The 20,098-nt window shown below is 41.2% G+C and overlaps 2 protein-coding genes across 8 annotated transcripts in view; one reads left to right on the forward strand and one right to left on the reverse strand.

Moving 5' to 3' along the window:
* The first annotated feature begins 99 nt into the window (after positions 1-99).
* PGRMC2 (progesterone receptor membrane component 2) lies at positions 100-12,228 on the forward strand. The gene is made up of 3 exons (XM_027899548.1): positions 100-479; positions 9,573-9,728; positions 10,466-12,228. Exons 1-3 carry the CDS (start codon positions 155-157, stop codon positions 10,561-10,563), a joined length of 579 nt encoding a protein of 192 aa, XP_027755349.1. The 5' UTR covers positions 100-154; the 3' UTR covers positions 10,564-12,228.
* LARP1B (La ribonucleoprotein domain family member 1B) overlaps positions 9,952-20,098 on the reverse strand; it is a 25,300-nt gene continuing 15,153 nt past the window's right edge. For 3 of the 7 annotated variants that reach the window (XM_027899542.1, XM_027899544.1, XM_027899547.1), the window contains 8 exons: positions 19,965-20,085; positions 19,302-19,507; positions 19,048-19,154; positions 18,669-18,826; positions 18,224-18,368; positions 17,605-17,714; positions 17,260-17,387; positions 15,275-17,071 (listed from right to left, as the gene is read on the reverse strand). In XM_027899542.1, coding sequence (XP_027755343.1) covers positions 16,835-17,071; positions 17,260-17,387; positions 17,605-17,714; positions 18,224-18,368; positions 18,669-18,826; positions 19,048-19,154; positions 19,302-19,507; positions 19,965-20,085 — 1,212 coding nt within the window. In that variant the 3' untranslated portion in view covers positions 15,275-16,834. Of the gene's footprint in view, positions 10,368-15,274; positions 17,072-17,259; positions 17,388-17,569; positions 17,715-18,223; positions 18,369-18,668; positions 18,827-19,047; positions 19,155-19,301; positions 19,508-19,964; positions 20,086-20,098 lie in introns of those variants that run through there. The other 4 variants (XM_027899546.1, XM_027899545.1, XM_027899543.1 and 1 more) reach the window with 4 other exon arrangements.

The raw sequence follows: 20,098 nt of genomic DNA on the forward strand, positions 1-20,098 counted from the left end.
CCGTCGCGGGGCGGGCCCGCGCCCCGATTCGCCGGCGGGGCGCGAGCCGCGGTGGGGGCGGGGCCGCCTCGGGCCGGCAGCCAATGGGAAGCGGGCGGGGCGGCGGGCGCGGGGGGGGGCGTGTCCCGGTCGGGCGCGCGCTGTCCGGGCAGCGATGGCGGCCGATGGGCAGGGGCTCGGCACTGAGGGCGGCCGGGGCGGCGGCGCGGTGGCGGCGGGCGGACAGATGCTGCTGAGCCTGGGGCTGCTGGCGCTGGCGCTGCTGGCCGCCTACCGGCTGTACCTGCGCTGGGGGACGCGGAGCGGGCCGGGAGGCGCGGCCCGGAGGGGCGAGGCCGCCCCGCTGCCGCGCATGAAGCGCCGGGATTTCTCCCTGGAGCAGCTGCGCGAGTTCGACGGCGCCCGCAACCCCCGCATCCTCCTGGCTGTCAACGGCAAAGTCTTCGACGTGACCAAAGGCAGCAAGTTCTACGGGCCCGGTGAGACGGCGGGGGGGCGGGGGGCAGTGCCGGCCTGGCCGCTTGGGACCCACCGGCGGTGTTAGGTTGGTGATGCACGCCGGGTCTGGGTTCTCCTCAGGCATCCCTCGTTTTTCCAGGTGCCTTGATTTGGATGTGCGATGTTTAATGCTATTTTTTTTTTCCCTTTTGTCTTTTCTAGTAGGTTTCCCCAGTGCAGCTGAGCAATGCTTTCTTCTAGCGCTTACGGCTCAGGAGAGAAAAACAACCAGCTGGTTATTTATTTATGCCATATTGAGGATGAATTTTAATCAGGATAGAGGCAGGGCAGGGAGAGCTCAGGGACTGCTATGTTGCTGCCATTGGGAAGAGTGCAGAAATCAACCTGAGTTCTTAAACAGAAAGATAGGTGATATTCTTCTTGGGAGAGGAAATGTGTATTTTGAAGGTTCAGAAAAGTAAGCTTCAAAGGCAACGTTAATGTTTTCCCACCCACCTTGTATCTTGTGAAACTGCAGCGTATTTGTCTCCTAACAAATAGTGTTCTTAATAACGAGGGGGGTAAACTTACCAGTGTGCACTGTGTTCTCATCTGATGCCAAAGGAAATGAGGGTATGAGTGCTGATAATTTTCTTAAACAGTGGTGGTTTGGAAAACTTGATTTATTCAAACTATGCAGGACTTTTCATAGTAGGCATGGGAAGTGTCCTTGTAGGAAGGGTGGAGAGAGGATAACTTCCCCCTGCCCCAGGAAATAGTTCAAGTTATCATTATTATTATTTAATGATTGAGGTCACAAAAGGAAAAACACAGAATTGGCATGTTACAAGTCTTTGGTTCTAAGCTGGGAAAGGACAAGCAGTTCTGTGGACGAATTAGGCTAGAATTTTGTAACTCTTGTTAGCCTCGAAGTTTGTGACACCAGTTGCACAAACTGAAGCTGCTGTATTTAAATCAAAATGCTTTTTTGACTGTTAAAGTTACCAATGGGATCTGGAGTACCCTGCCGTGTGCTATGTTGTTTATCGACCAGTAAAGCTGAAAAAATGCAGTCTGGTGAGCTGCAGCTTCCATGGCATTTAATCAGGCTAGTTCTTTCGTCTCTCTCACTGGGGGGCTTTTAAACTGAGACCTGCTGACATGAAATGCAGGTAATACACACGCTGCATGAAATTCAGAACACCAGTAAGTTGACAGGTTACTCCATGACACAGTTCTGAACCATGATCTAAACATCTCTAAAGAGACAAAGGTGTTTGGTTTTTCTTCTCCCCTGTAGTGAAAGCTTGCCTGTTTCTAACAACTGACACCGTCTTTGTCTGTCAGATCTGTGACTTGGGACGTTGCACGGTAGGATAGTGAAGCTCACTGTGTGCATCATCAGCTGTGTGTTCTCTGCCAAGCATGTTGATATTTGAATCATGCTGATGTGGTTTCCCTCTTGGGATACATGTCGGAATTTTTTCTTGCAGCCGTTTTGTGGCTGAAAAGGAAAATGCCAGTAGGTGGTTTGCAGGCCTCAAAAGATCTGAGAAGGGTCAGGTGGAAAAGTCTCCTACAGCTGGTTGAGGCCTTTTCAGAAAGGCTTCAATCAGAGTAGGCAGATGTCCACAGCAGTTCTCAGGGTAATTTTACATCTCGTAGCTGGAGCGTGGAAAGGGAAGTGCAGAAGAAAGAGCTGAGAGCACTGGCTTTGCTGATTTTTCAGGCTCTGACCATAAGCCTTTGGTACTTTGTTGAGGTACTGATGTGAAATAGTGTGTCAGCTTGGAAGACAGCAGAAAGCACTGGCTGAGGGCTCACTGTCAGTCATAAGTGTGTCTGCAGTGCTGGGTTAACGTTGAATAACGTGGCTGTCTCAGGTGTCTTCTGATGCCATGAAAATAAGGTCTGGTTTTTCTCCTTCAGTGTGGTTTGGATGCAAAGGTGTTCCTTATTTTTCTACTTGCAGCAGAACGTTAAAAAATGCACAAAATTATCATTAGTCCACATTTTTGTCCAAGAGTTGAGATTCCATTAAAGTTCCTACCAGACTTCTGATTTTACTCAAAACTGTCATGGTTTTAAGTTACATCCAGTGAATCCTGTTATACTTTGGCCTGTTTCATTGAAGAGCCCTTTACATACATAGAGTTAAGGTATTTTTAAATACTGATAGACTGTTGAAGTCATCCTGTCAAACAGCCATGACTGAAAACTTCACCTTCTTGAACACTTAATCGAAATGTTTTTCAGATTTTTTTAGCTTTTCTCATGTTGTCTTCTTTAAGCCTTCCGCAGTTTATCTCATGAGTATCCTATTAGTCTTTGGTATGTCTAAGGCTTTTTAGTTAAGAGCAAGAGAAGGTTACATTACACATTTAACTGTCTGTGCCTCCAAAACCCACTTTGCTTACACTGAACTCTTAATTTAAAACTTTACTTGCAAGTTCTTTTCTGAAATGCTGCGCTGTCCTGCAAGGATGCCCTTTGTTTCAACATTTCACTTAGGTGCCACCTCTGCTTGTGCTCCAGTGAGTAAGTGTCCTAGAATGCTTTGATTGGTTATTAATTTTAATTAATTGCCTTTTCCTTAATCACACACAAACTCTAAAAGAAGTAAAGTAGACAATTAGTGGTTAACTGTTAAAAATATCACATAACCAGGCTTTCAGAGAAGCTGTTTTGGGATGATTTCCCATCTGTAATCACATCTCATGATTTAGGGTCTAATGATTAGTACCTTTTGTGTATGCTGTCTTGCCTTTTAAAAAGACACAGTATCTACTGTTTCTTTCATTGCAACATTTAATTTCATGTTGGTTTGTATCAAGATTTCTGGTTGCATATTTGTCACTACAAGGGCATTGTAAGATTTAAAGTACTTTATGTCAGCAAATCTTAATATTTAGCGTTTAAATTGGCACACCAAGGTAATGCTGTACACAGGTTTTGATTAACTTAGCAAATACTTGTGCATTTATGAAAAATATATGTCTTTGAGCATGACAAAGCAAGATTGTATATGCAATCCTGTGTATGCACCTGTTCACGTCACTTCTTGGTACTGAATGTTTCATGATCTTAAAAAAATCAATTTCCCGACTTCCCTTCGCTGCAGTACGTTGCCACTGTCAACTCATTTCTCGTCCCACTCTTGTCTTTCAAGTTGTCATGAAGATTTCTGATTTTCCAAGTTTGCCAGGAGGAACAGATAAGGTAGTAGTTCTTCCTTCGAATGAAAATAATCCCGTGCTGTTAGACTTCTTTGGAATTGAGTGCTGTGAACTTCATTGTGTCTCTCTCGACCACATGGTGCTTTTCCATACATCCTTTCCAAGGGTATGGTCAGAGTGAAATGCTGCAGGAGGGACGTTATATATGATGTGTCTGGAGAATTCTGTTAAGGGTGACCTTAGCTTAAGAACACAACAGGCTGAGGGGTTACAGATAAGTATGGAGGATAAGACTAGGGGAAAGAAGTGCTTTCTCTCAGGTGTTTGTCTTCTCTGTGTTTTTGATGTTTGTCAGCTCTCTGGTGTCTGTGTAATGACATGTGTCTCCCCCTGGGATTCAGCTTTTCAGAGAAACAGCATTTCTGGATAAAATGGAGTTCCAACCAGGAGCAGTAAAACTAAAAGGTGTATACATGCTATTGGTGAGAGATTGTTTCCATACTTCTGGTTAAAGGGAGTAGTGCCTTTGCCACCAGGGTGCAGGGGTTGTCCTGAGCCTCCAGGCCGTGTTCATGGAGAGCAGCAGCCAGTAAAGTGCTTTTGAGCAAGAAAATCATCACTCCTCTCTTCCTCTGCTTCTGCTCCTTGTGTCTGTCAGCTTCTCCTTATCGTTTTTGAAATTTCTTTTTCCTTTTTTCATAACGTCAATACATTCCTTAAAACTTGAATAACTGTGTATAACAGAAGGTCTCTGTAAATTCCTAGTTCCTGTTTAAAACCGGTCATGTCCCAGTCACAGAATCGATTAGGTTGGAAAAAAACCTCTGAGATCATTAAGTCACCTGAGGTTTGAGGGGCCTGATCAAGCAGGTATGCTTAGAGCAAGACACATCAGAATGTGACAGTGACATCATTGTTAGTGACACGTAGATGTTAAATCCAGCACGCAGCAGCATCGCTTTCATTTAATCAAAAAGCCTGGCCAGCATTGCTTGTTGTATTATGGGATAAAACAGTTGGCCAGAGCATTTCCCACTAAAGCAAGATGTAGAATCTAGGTCCTCCTCCAGAATGGAACTATCTTCCAGGAATCTCTTCACTGCTCAACTGCAGGCTCTCTTAGCAGTTCTTGTTGTCTGCCCCTTCAGTTGAAACTGGGTCATTGATTCTTGCACTTTTTTTCCCCAGAGAGTTAAAAAGGAAATAAGCAAGAGTGAGGCCCTCTGGCTTTATGCCTGAGGGGTCAGATTTAGACCCGTGTTTCTAAGAAATTTCCATCTTAGCCTGTAGACTTGGTGGAGTGGTCTCCTAAGAACACACACTTTTCATGCAAGTTGTAACTCAAAATTAACCCACATCTTTCCTTTCGTGTAAATCTGGAGCAGTAAAGTATGTCACCTTGAATTCCCAGTAATAAATGTTATTAGAAAGCTTCTGCTTTCAAGATGCGTCTCAAAATGGCTTTGTCTCATTTGTAGCTTTTTCATTCCCTCATGAAAGATGCAACACCGAACAAACACATGTCAGGATTCAGATGGAAAATGTGGAACAGCCAGTGGAGTTTTTACTTTGAGCTGGAGTGGAAAAAGTAGGCAAAGTGGTGGAGTAATGCAGTTGTTAATATTTTTGTCTGCAGATGAACAAATGTCATCCATGAATATCTGAGCTTCAGACAAAACAGGGGTTATTTCCAGTGGCTGCACGGAATCAGCAGATGCAAAGAACATCTGGTACACTTTGCATATTTGGTGATTGCATGGAAGTGCTTTTTGACTACTTGAAGGAACCCAAACTGCTGGTTTAAAACTGATCCTTGTAAACCTGTGTGGCTTCTTCAGAGAAATCACATGACGGGCTTTGTGAAAATGAATACGATTTTTAGATTACATATCACTTCATTAGCTATAAAGTCCACGTGGCTATCTGTGGTGTGATCCCTGCACTGCCTGTTGGAGCAATCCAAAGTTCAGTGTACACTTTTCACTTCTTTACTAGTTTTGTAACAATAGTCTGGGATGTTCCACAAAGCTGGTACAGAACTGAAATGGTCAGGTGGCCTCTTTGGTAGCCAAGAATATCCACTCCCAAGTTGAATACGAGCATAGGCTTTGCTGGGGGAACTATTAGCCAGACTGGCTGAAAATTGAAATGCATGCTATTCCAAGATCCAGTTTAGCCTGTTTTGGAGGAAGTGACTAGAAGCAGGGTTTCCAAATAAAAACTTCATACTTCAACGTTTTTAATACGGTGCTTTAGCTTAAATATATTTTTCCTTGCTTGCTGTTGCCTTAAGGTGTCTGCAAAGAGAAATTAAATCTTCATTCGAGAACCAAAACAGGGCTAGGAGGTGCAGAAATCCTGAGTGCAGGAATTGCAAAGGTATTTTGATTTTACCAGTTCTCAAGCTACCTAGTTTATTGTGAATAAAGACAAATATCAAGCTGGAACACAATGTCAGGTTCATCAAGGCTGCCAGATTCTTAACTAAAAGATTCTCAAAGGAAATGAGGATCTGCAGGTGGTGTGTAGCAACACATTGTGAGTGTTGTAGCTTAGGGAAGGGTGTACTTTATACAAGGTGGAGCTGTAAGGTAGATGAGGACTTTATACAGGGGAAAATGGTGGTATAGATGTGGAGTTACGTAGGCAAATACGTGGTCTTGATAATCAGTCTCAGGGCTAAAATAAACAAAGGCTCTGAAACAGAGTGCTTTAATTTGTGAAAGCCACGGTGGGAAGGAAAGCATTCTTCAAGGAACAGCGTTTTCCCTCACTAAGGCTCATAGCACCACGTAGCCCAGTAACGTGTGGCAGACGTATTTTAATTGGTTTTGACACTTGCCTGACTTTCGCTGTTGTGAGATGCCAAATGGGAGTGGGAGGAGAATTTTTTTAAAGACATAGTTGACTATGAAATAGCTAATTTGGGGATACAGCAAAAGGAAACCATTGAGATTTTGTGACAGGGTCTCGAAAAATCACTTTGGTTTTGCAGGCCTCTGTTTTTGCCCTCTCTTCAGTGTGTCTATCGTGTCATGCTGCAGTCAATTATTTACAGCAGGAGCCAGTCTACATAGGTGGGCAGACAAAAGGAAAGAAGGACTGGGGTAGTAAATTGCTCTGTGGGAGCGTGTCTAGGATTGCACTAATGTTTTTACCTCAGAATCATGTTCCTGAAGGATATTTTCTCCCTGAGGTTCTCTGTGCTGGCACCTTCCTAGATGCTTCTCCAAGTGCAATGAAATCTGATGTGCAAAATACCTTTTTAAGAGTGTTGCACTTTTATTTTATATAAAATTGAATAACAGGCAAGGGCTTATAGCAGAACCCCAGACCTGTGTGTTCTGTATTAATATAAAACACTGTACTTAAACTCTGTGTAGAAGTACCTGAATGACAGCTTTAAATCTTGAAGTAGATTGCTCATATTGAGTACTCTGAATTTCATTTTAGCAACCTTGTAACTAAGGTGAAGCCAAGCTCGCACCATTTTTTCATAATCATCATTCAGTAATTACCTTTTAGTAAAGGATGGGACATATTTTTAAGTTACATTTGCGGAGCTGGAATTTGAAGTGCTGTCTACTGAGTCCAAAGGCTGATTTTTACAAGTTAGCATTCCTCTGAGTGCTCGGATGTGGCTCCATGGTTTCTCTGTGACTTCTAAATACTTCTGTAGTAAACAATCTGGAGTGTTAACATTTAGATTCAATTGCAGGAAAGAAAAAAGAAGTTGGTATAATAGCATATGAGATTAAAAGATATTTGCGGAAATTTTGCATCTTAATGCAAGCTGATACATTCTAAAAGCTTTCATGCCTTCAGTGAAGTGTATTATCGAGATATTTAGATAACACATTATCCAAATAGTAGGACTTAGGGCACTATTTGCTTGAAACACTTCAGAGAAAGGAAAAACTGGGGACAGAATACTGTTGGTGGGGGACATCAGGTAACATACAATTGCTCTTAAGGATTTACTCATCATGGTGTTTGGAAGGGCTGTTTGTAGCTCCAGTTCTTCATGCAGAACATAAAAACCCAGACCACTTGAATGACTGCTCTTTTGAGTGAAGCAAGACTTCTTGTTTGAAGAAACTGTTGTGTTGCAGATGGTGGGCATCACTGCCTCTTAGCCTGGTCTGTGGGAAGGGACTGAGTATGCAAATTGCACTGGTATAGGGTCGATGTCAGTCTCTAAATCCCGTTTTGCAAATAAACATCTAATTCAGGATGCAAACAGGAATGATAGAGTTCACTAGCCCTCTTGCCTTTGTTTCTCCTTAGTACTCTAAATGTAGCTTCTGATCCCAGAGGTAGTTTTTGTGATGTTGTTCCTGGAGCTAAATATCCAAACACATGAGCACGTCATGCTGTTGATCATTATGATTGTCTCTTACGGCCAGATTGGTACAGTGCAAACTTCCAGTTGATAGTTCGTTCTCCAGTACCTACTTTCTGTGGAATTTCTGCTTTTAAATCAGTTGGTTTATTTCCAGAGAGACAAGGGAATTGTCTTTGGCACACGAGACACCCTTCTGTTCTCAGGTCTGACTGTAAGCAGCTTACAATGCCAAGCACTCCGGGGTGGAGAGATGACACCAGTTCTGGTGAGGACGTAGTTTCTTCTAATCCGTACGGTACTCGGGTTCCTTGCCTCAGGAATTCTTCCTGCTGCATTCAGCCTCTGTCTGAACCCCGGAGTCAATGCCCCCCGCAAGAGCAGATAGGTGTGGTGGCTGGAGCGAGCGGCCTGGGAGGAAACCGGCCTCTTGGATTGATTTCCCGTGGCTCGTCCTGGTGCAGAAGAGGTCTGAGGTGCTCCAGCAGGCAATAGAGGGGGTGAAGGACAGTGTGTTGCCACTTGCTTGTGTTCATTCTTGCCCGTGGGTGCTGCCTTTTCTCCAGGCTGACGGCCACTGTCGAGAGGTAAGCCAGAGAAGGGTCCTGGCCTGTTTATCTTCAAGTAGCAACCACTCTGTAGCAAGCCTTGGGCATCCCCCTGGCGCTCAGCTGCTGCAGTTAGGACAGAAAACTTGCAAGTGGGTGGGGTTTTTTGGTTTGCTTTTTGGTTTGCTTTTTGGTTGTGGGTTTGTTTTTTTTTTTTCCTTGTTTGTTTTAACTGTTTTGAATTAAGGTATTTGGTTTTAGGTCAAGAAAATCTAAGATATGCCTAAAGTCTTTTCAGTTAAATAACATTTGAGAGAGCCAGTTACCAACCGTATGCTGAAAGTTGTTAGTTTGCAAATCATCCAGTTCTCTTTGTAATAATATTTGTTTTACAGTCATTGCTCGAAAATTTTATTGGCATATTTGTGCTGCTTTGCGTTGGTCAAAAGGCACAGAGGAAGTAGTCGCTTTATATTCTTAACGTGACAATTTGTGCCGTTTTCAAGAGCAGTACAGGATAGGGATATGGAGGATCTGCTGCCCAGAGTAAGTGAGGAGATTTGCACAGAAGTAAGAAATGTCACAAAAGTTGTAGAAAGTTCGTGTGGTTCTATAAGTGAAGTGAAATTATTAACTAGCACTCTTAAATTATATTTATTTATAATAATGACTTTCTAATTAAGATGTGTATACAGTTTGGTTCTGTTAATGCCTGTCTTGTAAATACTCAATGTTTTGTTTAATAGAAGTGCGTTTCTTTTGAATTCCAGCCTCTGGTCCCTTTGGAATTTGCATCAACTGACTTGCATCAACTGACAGGGATTTTTCCAGATATCCCTTCAAAGTTATTTTCCTGGTTCTGCTTCTCTCAGCAGACTTTATCTCCCAGTGACATTAAAGATTGAATTGCAGTGCTGTTGAGTGTCGAACAGCCACGGCATTGAAACTGCTGCTGTTCCCATCACGGCGCAATTTTAATTTATGGCTTTGGCAGACTGTGTAAAGAAGAGAGATTTGGTTACCGTCAACAAAGACTTGAAGGCATCAATTTTGTCTTTTTGTTTTCAGAGGGTCCATATGGAATATTTGCTGGCAGAGATGCCTCCAGGGGACTAGCAACTTTCTGTCTAGATAAAGATGCACTCAGAGATGAATATGATGACCTATCGGACTTAAATGCTGTACAGATGGAAAGTGTAAGAGAGTGGGAAATGCAATTTAAAGGTAAATTCTCAAATTAGCAGCACATCTTTAGCTTAAGGAAATGCTTTTAATAAAAATGACTGATTTGGGCTTGGGGAAGCTTTTAAAGAAATGTTGCCAGTGATATTATTAATGCAATGTAACTTTGTTAAGAAAAGACCAGAGAATTCAGGCCTTTCCTCCATAGAGAGCCTTTCACTGTATCGTACTAAATCTTTTTCAAGCTTTTAGTTTTATACAAGAAAACTGTTCTCTTAGCTCTTCAGAACAGAATTTCACTCCCAAATCTCATCAGCTCAGCTGATGGAACTCCTGCTCGCAGGTTGTTGGCTTTGGATGCCGTGGAATTATAATTAGGATTAAAGATTGTTTTAGCATAAAGGGTTGAGCAAGTTTGTCTTGAAATAATTTCTGACAGACATGCCTCAGGAGGGAGGGAGAGTCATTTTTCACACTGACTGAAATCAAAACAGGCTGAGGGATTGAAGAGCAGCAGTTTCAGCCCTTGGGTGACAAAGCTTTGCCTGATCAGCTGCGGGAGAACAGAAACCCAGGTACTCACAGTTAGAGAAAGAAGGGAGCAGCAGTAGTAGAGAGATTGGTTTGGGAGGCCGAGCTTGCTGCTAAATTACCACCAGTTCCAGTGATTCAGGTTAAGAACTGTAATGTGTAGGAGAACAAGGTGAATTTGCAGTAGTCCAGGCTAACAAGCAAATGCAGCTGTATTTGATTGTAATGGAATCATAAATCTCTTTCAGAAAAATATGACTACGTAGGTAGACTCCTAAAACCAGGGGAAGAACCATCAGAATACACAGATGAGGAAGATACCAAGGATCACACTAAACAGGAATGAACTTTGTAAACAACCAAAGTCAGGGGCCTTCGGAACTGCAACCTCTTATCCCCATCACAGAATGTCCTGCATCTTTGGGTACAGTTCATCTGCTGCGAAAAAACATTCGACAGGTTTTGTACAAGGAAAATAATATACTCACAAGTGAAGATTTGAATACTAGACATTCTTTGTGCTGCCAAATTTTTTGTTGCAGTTTATTTGTAATGTCTGGTTAGGCTTCATTAGGGAAGAGGGGCCAGGGATTTAAAGGCAAAAATGCTATTCCTTTTTATCAGTAAGCTGAAGCCTTCAACTAGTATATCTTACAAGTTCTCTAAAAGACATGAGTCTTCAAGCTCAGAGGAAGGTTTGAATCTTGTTTCGTGTGTCTTTTCTCCTTCAGCATTAAAGAAAGATGTACTCATGCACATCAGCATCAGTAGGTTAGACTACTGAAGCTGGTGCTAAAATGTGAATTTCCGATTTTGTTTTGTACGCGGGCGTTTAGTGGCCCCGGCAGAATACTTCAGTTCTCTACGAGAAGTCCATGTAGATTAGGATGGGGATAAAGTTCATCCTTTTCTCGAAAGGATTGGGTAACACCCTTTCCTCTGCAACAACTATTATCTGAAGCCTGCCTCTCCCCCCTTTTTCCCATCCTCTAAATCAAATCAAATATTAATTGTGCCTTATTTCGCTTACATAGACTTGAATTGTTTTAAGGGACAGCCCCCAAATTGCGGTTTCATAGTCACTACAAGCAGCATTGAGACTGAAGTTGGAATGTTCTGTTGACTGGAAAGCCTTGATGTCATTCTGTGTATAGAATGTAAAAGAGGAATACTCAGTGTTACTGCCAGATGTTAATACTACATATACTTAAATTAGCATTGTGATGGCCAAATGCATACTCCCGTGCTTCTTTTTAATGAATTACAACCACACACAAAAAAAAAAAAAAAAAAAAGTCACCTTCCTCCTTTTCCAGAAGCTGCCTAACTTTTGGGAGCATAGCCTTCACACCCCCGTAGAACGAAGGGGCGTTGCGCGCGTGTGTCTGTGTGTGTGTCTGTCTGAATGCAAGATGTGGGAGGGATTGTTTCTGCAGATATTGTAAATAAATACAAGTACCATTTTAATAAAGCATGTACAATACCACACGTGCTGTCAGACTTTATATAGTAGCTGTTAAGCAGAGCTGGAAATGATGGAATACAAAGGGGAGGAAGTCTTGGATAGAGGAAGCATCCATCACTATTAATACTGCTCTTGTCTAGCTGTTTTCCCTTTCAAGTCCCAGCTGTTGAGGAATCTTGAGGACTTACTCAGGTAAGCTGTGTTTAAGAGAGTAAACCTACGCCAATGCATCTATGGTGGGGGAAAAAGAACTGATGTCAATAAAGCATTTTAGAAACTCAGTGTAATGTACAGGACAAGGAATGTGTCTCATGGCAGTAATAGGACAAGAACAGCAGCTTTGTGGTTTATGTCTGTATACCTCTGCAGATTTCACCTGTAATAAGTCTACAGTAACACTTTATATATATATATTTATATATATATATACGTTCTGTGGAACTGTAAACTGTGAAATTCCAGGGTTGACTACTTTTTTTATTCCTATTTGACTGAAAGAGATTTATATTGATGTAAATGAAACAAATAAACACCAATTCCTCTGTTGAATCATGTGTAACTCACGTGTCCTAGAGGGCAGATTGAATTCTGTTCCTTGCATATCCAGCCTTGGAATAGAATAGTTTCAGCATGGAAGAAGTAACAGGAGTGGAGCTGTTTCTCCATAGAAGTTCTGGCTGCAGGGTCCTGTTCGGGCTGGACAGTTCTGAGAGGTGTGAATTCAGTAAGCACTGGCTCCTGCTTGGGTCACATCGTTACAAGCTGAGCAACAGTACAATATCCAGGCTTGGGCTGAGTGTCTGCTAATCATCTAACTCTGCTGCAATGCTGGGCATGCTGCTGTAATTAACCACAGAAATATGTGGTTTAGATGGAACACTGGAAGCTAACAAGATAAATAAAAGCTGTTTTCCCTAGGACAGAGCCTAGGAGTAATGAAACACCAGTTCCATATCTGGATGCTTCACTAGGAACTTTGTTTTCTTTTAACTAAATCTCACTATAAAAGGTTTTACCCCACATTTACAGTATGCCTCTCACTTTCAGCTGTTGCACCTCGTCACGGCATCCAGACTGTCTCGTTGTGGAGCAGGAAAAGGCAGCTTACCCAACTATCTCATAGGACAATCAGATAAATAGTTTTTTCCGCATTGCATTTGGTAGAATACCCATGAAAATACACGCACACGTTGCAGCTTCTACCATACGAAGTCATGGCTAGAGGTTCTTAACACTGAGTTTCTCTGCTCTTCACTCATCACAGCCATTAGTACTGATAGATCTGGCACAGCATTAGGTGTTCCATCATGCTTGTATCTGCTTGAGGTACTAGCTTCCTACTAGAGAAAGAAAATTGTAATTTTGTTTTTCGGTTTTTTGTTTTAAATGTTTTAAAAGCACCATGCTTAAAATTTAACTTAACAGGATTGCCTGAATAACGAGATGGGTAAAGGGTGAGTTTTGTTTTGAAACATCTGAGTGGTAGCTGTGAGGATTACAAAACTTATCCTGTGGCAGCAGAATGTTGCATAGACTTAATCCTGTATTTTGATGTCTGGTGCATTTAAATTACCCTCATCCATCCCACATACAAAGCTAGCAGCGATCTAAAGCTGACAGTCTAAAAAAAAAGTGCTTTAAAGCACAGAGTAGCTTTCATATATATATATATATAAAGTTGACATATGCAAAGCATGTCTGAGAACAACATCAGATCTATCCAACCTTTAGTGCAGCTGCTACAATAATTAGATGGAGGTGTTCATCCTTGGAACATTTGTGTCAATCGCTTGGTCAGAATTCACTGTTAAATAAAATGACAGGCAGGTTGGTACTGACTGTTAAATTTTAAGCAACATCAGAGTCTGGAAGGGAGAACTTCTCATCATCTATAGGAACAAAACACATTTTCAGTTAAATATATGACTTGTTTTCCTAGGCTAGACTTAAACTAGTTTGAACCATCATTTGTTTTGACACTTCTGCCTCATTTGTACACCACTTCCCAAAAATGCTGTATTATGGCAGGAAATATATTTTTAAACCTTCTGGATTTTAAACAAAAATTTACCATGTTGTTACTTGATCTGAACATCTTGAATTTCCAGTAAGGACTACAGAATTATCTTTTCACGTCCTTGTACTTGTTTTTATCTTTTTACTGAGCCGGATCTACGTATCCTTGGCTAAGGTTTCAATTTTCTATCCTTTAGGGTTGGACACAGAATCTAAAATCAGTTTGGCACTCCACCGATCTTGCTTCACTTTAAACATCTTAGTTCTAAGCTATTTTTTAACCTTATTTTTCCTTCCTGCAAAATCAGTTTGACTGATTTTTTTTTTTTATTTAAAGATTTTTACCGTCTTCATTGCAAAGGTCAGGGAGCAGGTGAACCTTGCGTGCTCTTTGTTTGAGTCTCTGATAATACAGTAAGAGTTTGTGGGGGTTTATTTCTTCTAGGAAAAGGTACTATTCCTCTGTGTAGAACAGTACAAAAGATTTGGCTATTTATTCCATTCCTCCTTAACACAAGTTAGGGAAGCCTTGAAGGCTTACTTACATATGGAAAGCAAAGAAATAATTTAGGTATGAATGTTACTTGTTTTCCTTCCCTTTTAAAAAGCCTATAGAATCCAATATTTTGAGCATGACAGAAATGTCCCTGCGTTTAGGCAGGGTAGTGTTTTGAAGTATTGGTACGGTCATTTCTCAACAGGAGAAATGAAGACAAACCTAGAAATTCTTCAAGAAGCACACAGGAGAATTTTTAGACAAGGAAAGATCCAAGACTTGCTGAGTGCTCAGTAACAGACCACTGATAGAATTCAACCACTCTTGAATCAAGGTTGGATTAAATGGACCTAAAAGGCATCAATCAGAAGGGCATGTTGGATACACACACAAGCATGTCCAAATGAGACAAATTTACAGCCTCAGAGGTGATTCACCACGTGAAGCCAGAGAGAGAAACAAGCAGCAATGTAAGTATTGTATTTTCCACCTCTCTGCAAGGAAAGAGGGGGAAGATTCAAGCCCATGGGAAGTGAAAGGGGCATTCCTAGAAGGCAGTCAGAGTTGTGGATGAACTTGGGTGGTGGTTTGTCCACCTCACTAAAGGGACACTATGTAAGCAATTCTAGAGGGCAGCAGGTCAAGTATTCATTCTCTCAGGTAAAGTATTCCCTCTCTCTGCTTTCCACAATACTTATCACTTGCCTGTAGTGGGTTTCTTTGAAAATACCCAGTTCACGTAGCAAAAATAAATCAATACTGAACTTGAAGAAAGCTGGTTCACATCCCAAGAACCACTTCAGCCCGTAACAGGCTGGGTTTCCGCAACACCTCAGTGCACCAGAAATTCCCGTGCAAATCCACACCCTTAACACTCTTTCAAAGTTGTTTTTCTTCATACTCTGGGGGGAGGAAAAAGTTGATATACAACACAATTAGGATTTTTTGTTGTTGTTGTTTTTATAAAATATTTGAAGGTAATCACAAAATTACACACACTAAAAGCTTCATCTGCACATTTTCCAATGAAAAAGTGAAAGGAAATAAATTTATTACTTGTATATACAATTTCAATCCAAATTTACATTTGCATCATTTTCATGGAGAGCAAAAGGCATGGATCAAACGTAGGACTGAGATGTGTCACTTCAGCATATTTATAGGATATTTACTTATAATCTCGGTATAGTGTTTGTTTAAATTTATTTAGAAACAGGCCACTGACAAAAGGCTGGATTTTGTATTGAAATGGTAGAAACTGTGGGAAGGTCACTGCTACAACCCATTCCTTTCAATGCAAACATCGATCATTTGTTCCAGTGAGGTTCACAAGACAATGACTGAAAAATTAAGGGACTTGTTATAATAAAACCCCATCCATGGCTGTGCAGTCAGATTAAGGCATCTGTGCTAGACAGAACTTTTTAAAAGTTAATGGGAGTAATTTCTGCAGTTAACTAACAAACAGCTGGAATTCCTCTCACCTACCCCTGGAGGAGGTAAGTTATCCACTTCGTTCCTTTTGAGTCTTTAAAAACAAAGTAATGAAGTTAGTAAGACATGACAGGTTATAAACATCCCCACCTTTCAGCATTAAAAATGGATTTGTATTTGAATAACTTCTATTCAGTGAATTGTCTTTAGACCTGTTTGAAATCATTTAGGCTTAGCTAGCGCAACTGAAGCAGAACTTAATTCAAATATTGCAAAATAAAGCAAATAAAATTTACAAGAAATACTTCATTTCCCTCCAAACTAATTATTACTTGAAATATGGAAAAAAAAAAAATTAAAATTATGCCTCTCCTGTTGGAGTTCCTAAGAGAATTCAAATGAAGACACCTCTCAAGCCCAGAATAATCTGAATAGTTTGCTATTTTAACAACCTGCCCAAAATGTAGGTGCTGAATGTTAAATTAAGACACTATGAAATCAAAAGCTCCATTTTCCCCTGTAGTTTTTTGTTCCTTGAGTTATTAAAGAACCAGTACTGAAGGAAATATCTGTAAAACTATCCCAGTTATGTCCACTCAAACTCCATAATTAATAAAATGCCAACTATGGAGACCCTGAAAGAAACCAGAAACTGTATCTTTAAATAGAATCCAGAAATGCAGTTTCATAAATAGCTGCGTGTTCTCGGGTGTGCTTTTGCACAAAACCATCCTTTCTGATTGTCAGCTTCAAGAGTAAACCAATCACAGAGATCCCTCCTTCCCATTTAATATTCTACATATAATGTAATCTTTTTTTGCTTTGGTAAAATAAAAACAACGGGGAAATCTGAGTAAGGAAAGCACAGTAAATAACATGGGTGTTACCTTTTTTTTTTAAGAAATCTGAGCTGAAATGTAAGGCATCCCCCAAAGTATCTTTTTGCATATGCAAGGAATGCAGTCCTTTGTAAACAGAAGCTTGAGGAAAGCAATACTGAAGCCAAAGAACCTTCCCTAGGATCCTTCCGATGATCCCGTTCCTGGGGGAAGTGTTTTGGAACTACATCCTGTGAAGAAGAGAATCCAATTCGTTGTCATTCCATCCGTTTTGAATCGTGTAGCGGATTGGCTCGCCTTGAAGATCTCCAAATTAAGAGGGCCACGTCCAGGTTGATTCTCAAGAGCACAAGCTCATCCCAGAAGTCTATTTTTCTGGTACATCACTTTCTGTGGATTTCGTGGCAGCATCCCTACGGCTCGTGGATGCTGGCACAGCATTCCCACCGGTAACACTTCCCAGTGCCCGGGACTGACAGGGAGTGGGGGTTGTTTTAGTGGCGGGAAGTGTTTTAGATGAATTAGAGTGATGTCTGCGATGAGCTGAATCTTCACCTGTTGCAGCAACTACTCTCTTTCTGCCAGAGTCTTCACTAATAGGAGGCTGAAAATAAACACGGGCAGCCCGTCAGGTGTTTTGCTGTTAAGTCATTTTGCCTTTCCAAAGGCTTTAAAGGACTGAAAGGATTAGGCCCTTAGGATTTGGTTGAAATCAAGGACTGTTTTCAGGTTACCTCGCAGTAAAAATATCAGTACACCAAACATTTATTTAAAATGGGTATTGGAGCTTACCTCCACCCTGAAGTCCTCCAGTCTCTTGAATTTACTCAGGTATTCCTGCAGTTTAGGGTCCACGGCTGGTGTCTTGTACTGAGAGTACTTTAGGTATGCCCAAAATTTTTCCAGTCCATACAGCTGACCTAGTAATGGAAGAAGATAATTTTAGCAATTTACATACACCAAGTTTAATTCAAATTTTCATTATTCACTGGTAACTATATGTTTAGGGAGAACAGAGGATAAAAGATACAAACAAAGGCTGCGCTTGGGTTAGTTAACAAATCAGTGCCAAGGAACTGGGATCATCTCCAGCTAACATTACCCCAGTGTGAGCAGTGACAGGCCTGTGATAATTACCAGCTTCATAGTCCCTCTTTGTTTCTTCTTGGAAATCCTCGAATATTTCTTGCCTGAATTTCTTTTCCAGGCCATAGCTGTAAAATCTAAACAAGCATTCCAAGCCGTACCTGGAACAGAACAGAGAAGTACAAAAATGTACCTTGTGTCTTTGGCTCAGAGAAACAGAGGTGGAGAAGCTGGGAAAAGGGAAGGGAATAACATCCAAGACCTAAAGGGCAGCAGCAATTTCCTTTGTGGTCGTTTTTTCTGGTAGTTTTGTAAGGCAAGAACCGATCTGAACAAGTTGAATGAGATTAAGAATGTCTTCACCTACAGAAGGAAGAATCTTAGGAGTGTTAGCGCAGAGCTGACTTGTCACACAGTCAACAAGTTACAGGATTTTGTGGCATTCAGGATGGACTGCAAGTCAGGGAATGTTGCACATTTAGCTATTTCTCTGCAAAGCACAAATATATACTGATTTTCGTTATTAAAATACCTTATACACACCGCTATTTTAAAGATTTACAAACAGTCTAAGGCAACACCAAAAACACTTCAGATACACGTAAACTTCACAGCCATTAAAAGGAATGGTAAGGCCTCAACAGTTTTTAATTTCCAGGAAAAAATATACCTGCAGTGTTCTTTTGCATCCTCTAGAGCAAGCTGTTTGAATTCTTCATACATTTTCTTGTTGAAGTGATCTCTCAAAAAAAAGGACCAGAAACGAAAAAGTGTGTTCATTTCTTGGGACTGGCCAATTCCCAACCTTTTCCTCTCTGGAAGAAAAAACAGAAAGGGGAAACCAAAAGTACTATTTTACATCTTCGGCAGAGTATTTTCAAGTGCTTTTCCTTTAGTAAACACACACACACAAGACCTTCTGGTAACTGCAGTTCAAATTGGAGGGTATTTTTTTCGTCAGGGAATGTAAATTCAAATGGAAAGCAGAGTTCCTAAAACAGAAGCATCAAATAAATTTTGCTTTCCTTTCCCAAGGAAAATTAAGGATGAGGAACAACGTGAAGAAAACTGGTACCTCCTACCTAAAATTTTAGGACGTGCACGGAGCAGCTTACCCGTTAAACACCTTCGCCGGTATTTGTGGTACACCTGCTGGGTAAAGCCATTTTCCTTTAACAGTTCATGAGAAGGGTGCTGAAATTTTGGCAGAGAATTTGGGGTGCAGCCATAGCCTGCTAGAGGAGCTCCTTCTGAAGGCGAGGCATTGGAGCTGCTGAAGAGAAAAAGCAACACATTTCTGACCCAAAACCAGCTTTTCTCAACCCGTCTGTCTACCTTGCTTCTAGACAGCCCCGATTCCATGTTTTTGTCCTTCTTGATTACTTTTTCCCAGCTTCCACGGTATTTATAAATTGTCTTTTATCGCATCCTGTTTCTCTGTGAGAACTGAGAACTAACTGCAAACAAATTTTCCACAAAAACAACAAAATTTACCTCAGAGATGAAGTTCTAGGCCTGTGGTCCTTGGAATCCATCACCCAACCAACGTGGCATTCTAAGGGAGGATTTGTACTGTGGCGTGTTTTTCTTTTTCTAGGAGTCTAAGGAAGTAAATGAAGGATTTATTTCCCTAATTTGACTTCACTCATTCTCTCCCTCTTAAGACAGAGATCTAAAAGTTTCATGCACTAACGAGCTTTATAGGCTTTTTCTGTTTGTTTATTTTTTTAATACGTTTTTCCATTTACCTTTACATCCAAGGATCGTGCTTCTTTAACAACAGGGTAGAACCTGGGGGTTTTTTTGGGATCCTGTAGCCTTGGGGTGCGAGGTGTTCGCGGGATCAAGCCGGGGTGAAAATGGTGGGAATCTGGAACTGCTGTTGGCAGTGATCGAGCTATTCCTGCTGCTGGAGGTACTTCAGTACTTAGGATGTTACAAGTCAGCTCTTTTGCTAAATTGTGGAGGCAGGAAGGAGAAAGTGAGGTGGTTTTATTAAACTACTTCAGAGATGCTGTTAGTATGTAAGCTAGTAAATGTTAATACTGCTACTGAGAGATAAGAGAGAAGATTTGGACATTGTGACTGCTCAGTGAGGTTATGATACAAGTCAAAAATTCTTCTGATCTCACTTCCATCCCCGTGTCCCATAAAATTGCTGGTTTCTATAAAATGTTTCACAACATCAGTTTACACGTGGTAAAATCCAAATTACACAAAAAGCACCCGGTGGTGGCAATTCATTTACATGCTACCGAAGAACAGCTGACAGTTTGAAAAGCGAGCAAAGAAAGAGCCCCTCAGACTGCTAACTGAACCAAAATTAAGATTTTTAGACAGGCAGAAAGAGTTAAAACACCTACAGAGTTATTTATTCCAAAAGATTCTAAAAAACAAATACTTTTACTTACCTTTCTGTAACTCCGGAGGTCCAGGAGGAACTTCTTGGGTTGGATCAGCCATTTCTGGTGCAAGAATAACAAATTCTTCCTTACTAATGAGGTTTAGCTTCTTAAAGTTCTCAATCTCTTGCTGAATTGGAGAA

The sequence above is a fragment of the Empidonax traillii genome, unplaced genomic scaffold (genome assembly GCF_003031625.1).
Source record: "Empidonax traillii isolate 1590-97213 ecotype Southwest subspecies unplaced genomic scaffold, ASM303162v1 scaffold675:size783547, whole genome shotgun sequence".
NCBI classification, from domain to species: Eukaryota; Metazoa; Chordata; class Aves; order Passeriformes; family Tyrannidae; genus Empidonax; species Empidonax traillii.

What these genes read in the sequence shown, in the direction of transcription:
- PGRMC2 (XM_027899548.1), top strand. Translation starts at nt 155, where the DNA reads ATGGCGGCCGATGGGCAGGGGCTCGGCACTGAGGGCGGCCGGGGCGGC. An exon ending in CAGCAAGTTCTACGGGCCCG is followed by an intron (nt 480 to 9,572) that starts GTGAGACGGCGG and finishes TTTTGTTTTCAG; the next exon opens with AGGGTCCATATGGAATATTT. An exon ending in GTGGGAAATGCAATTTAAAG is followed by an intron (nt 9,729 to 10,465) that starts GTAAATTCTCAA and finishes AATCTCTTTCAG; the next exon opens with AAAAATATGACTACGTAGGT.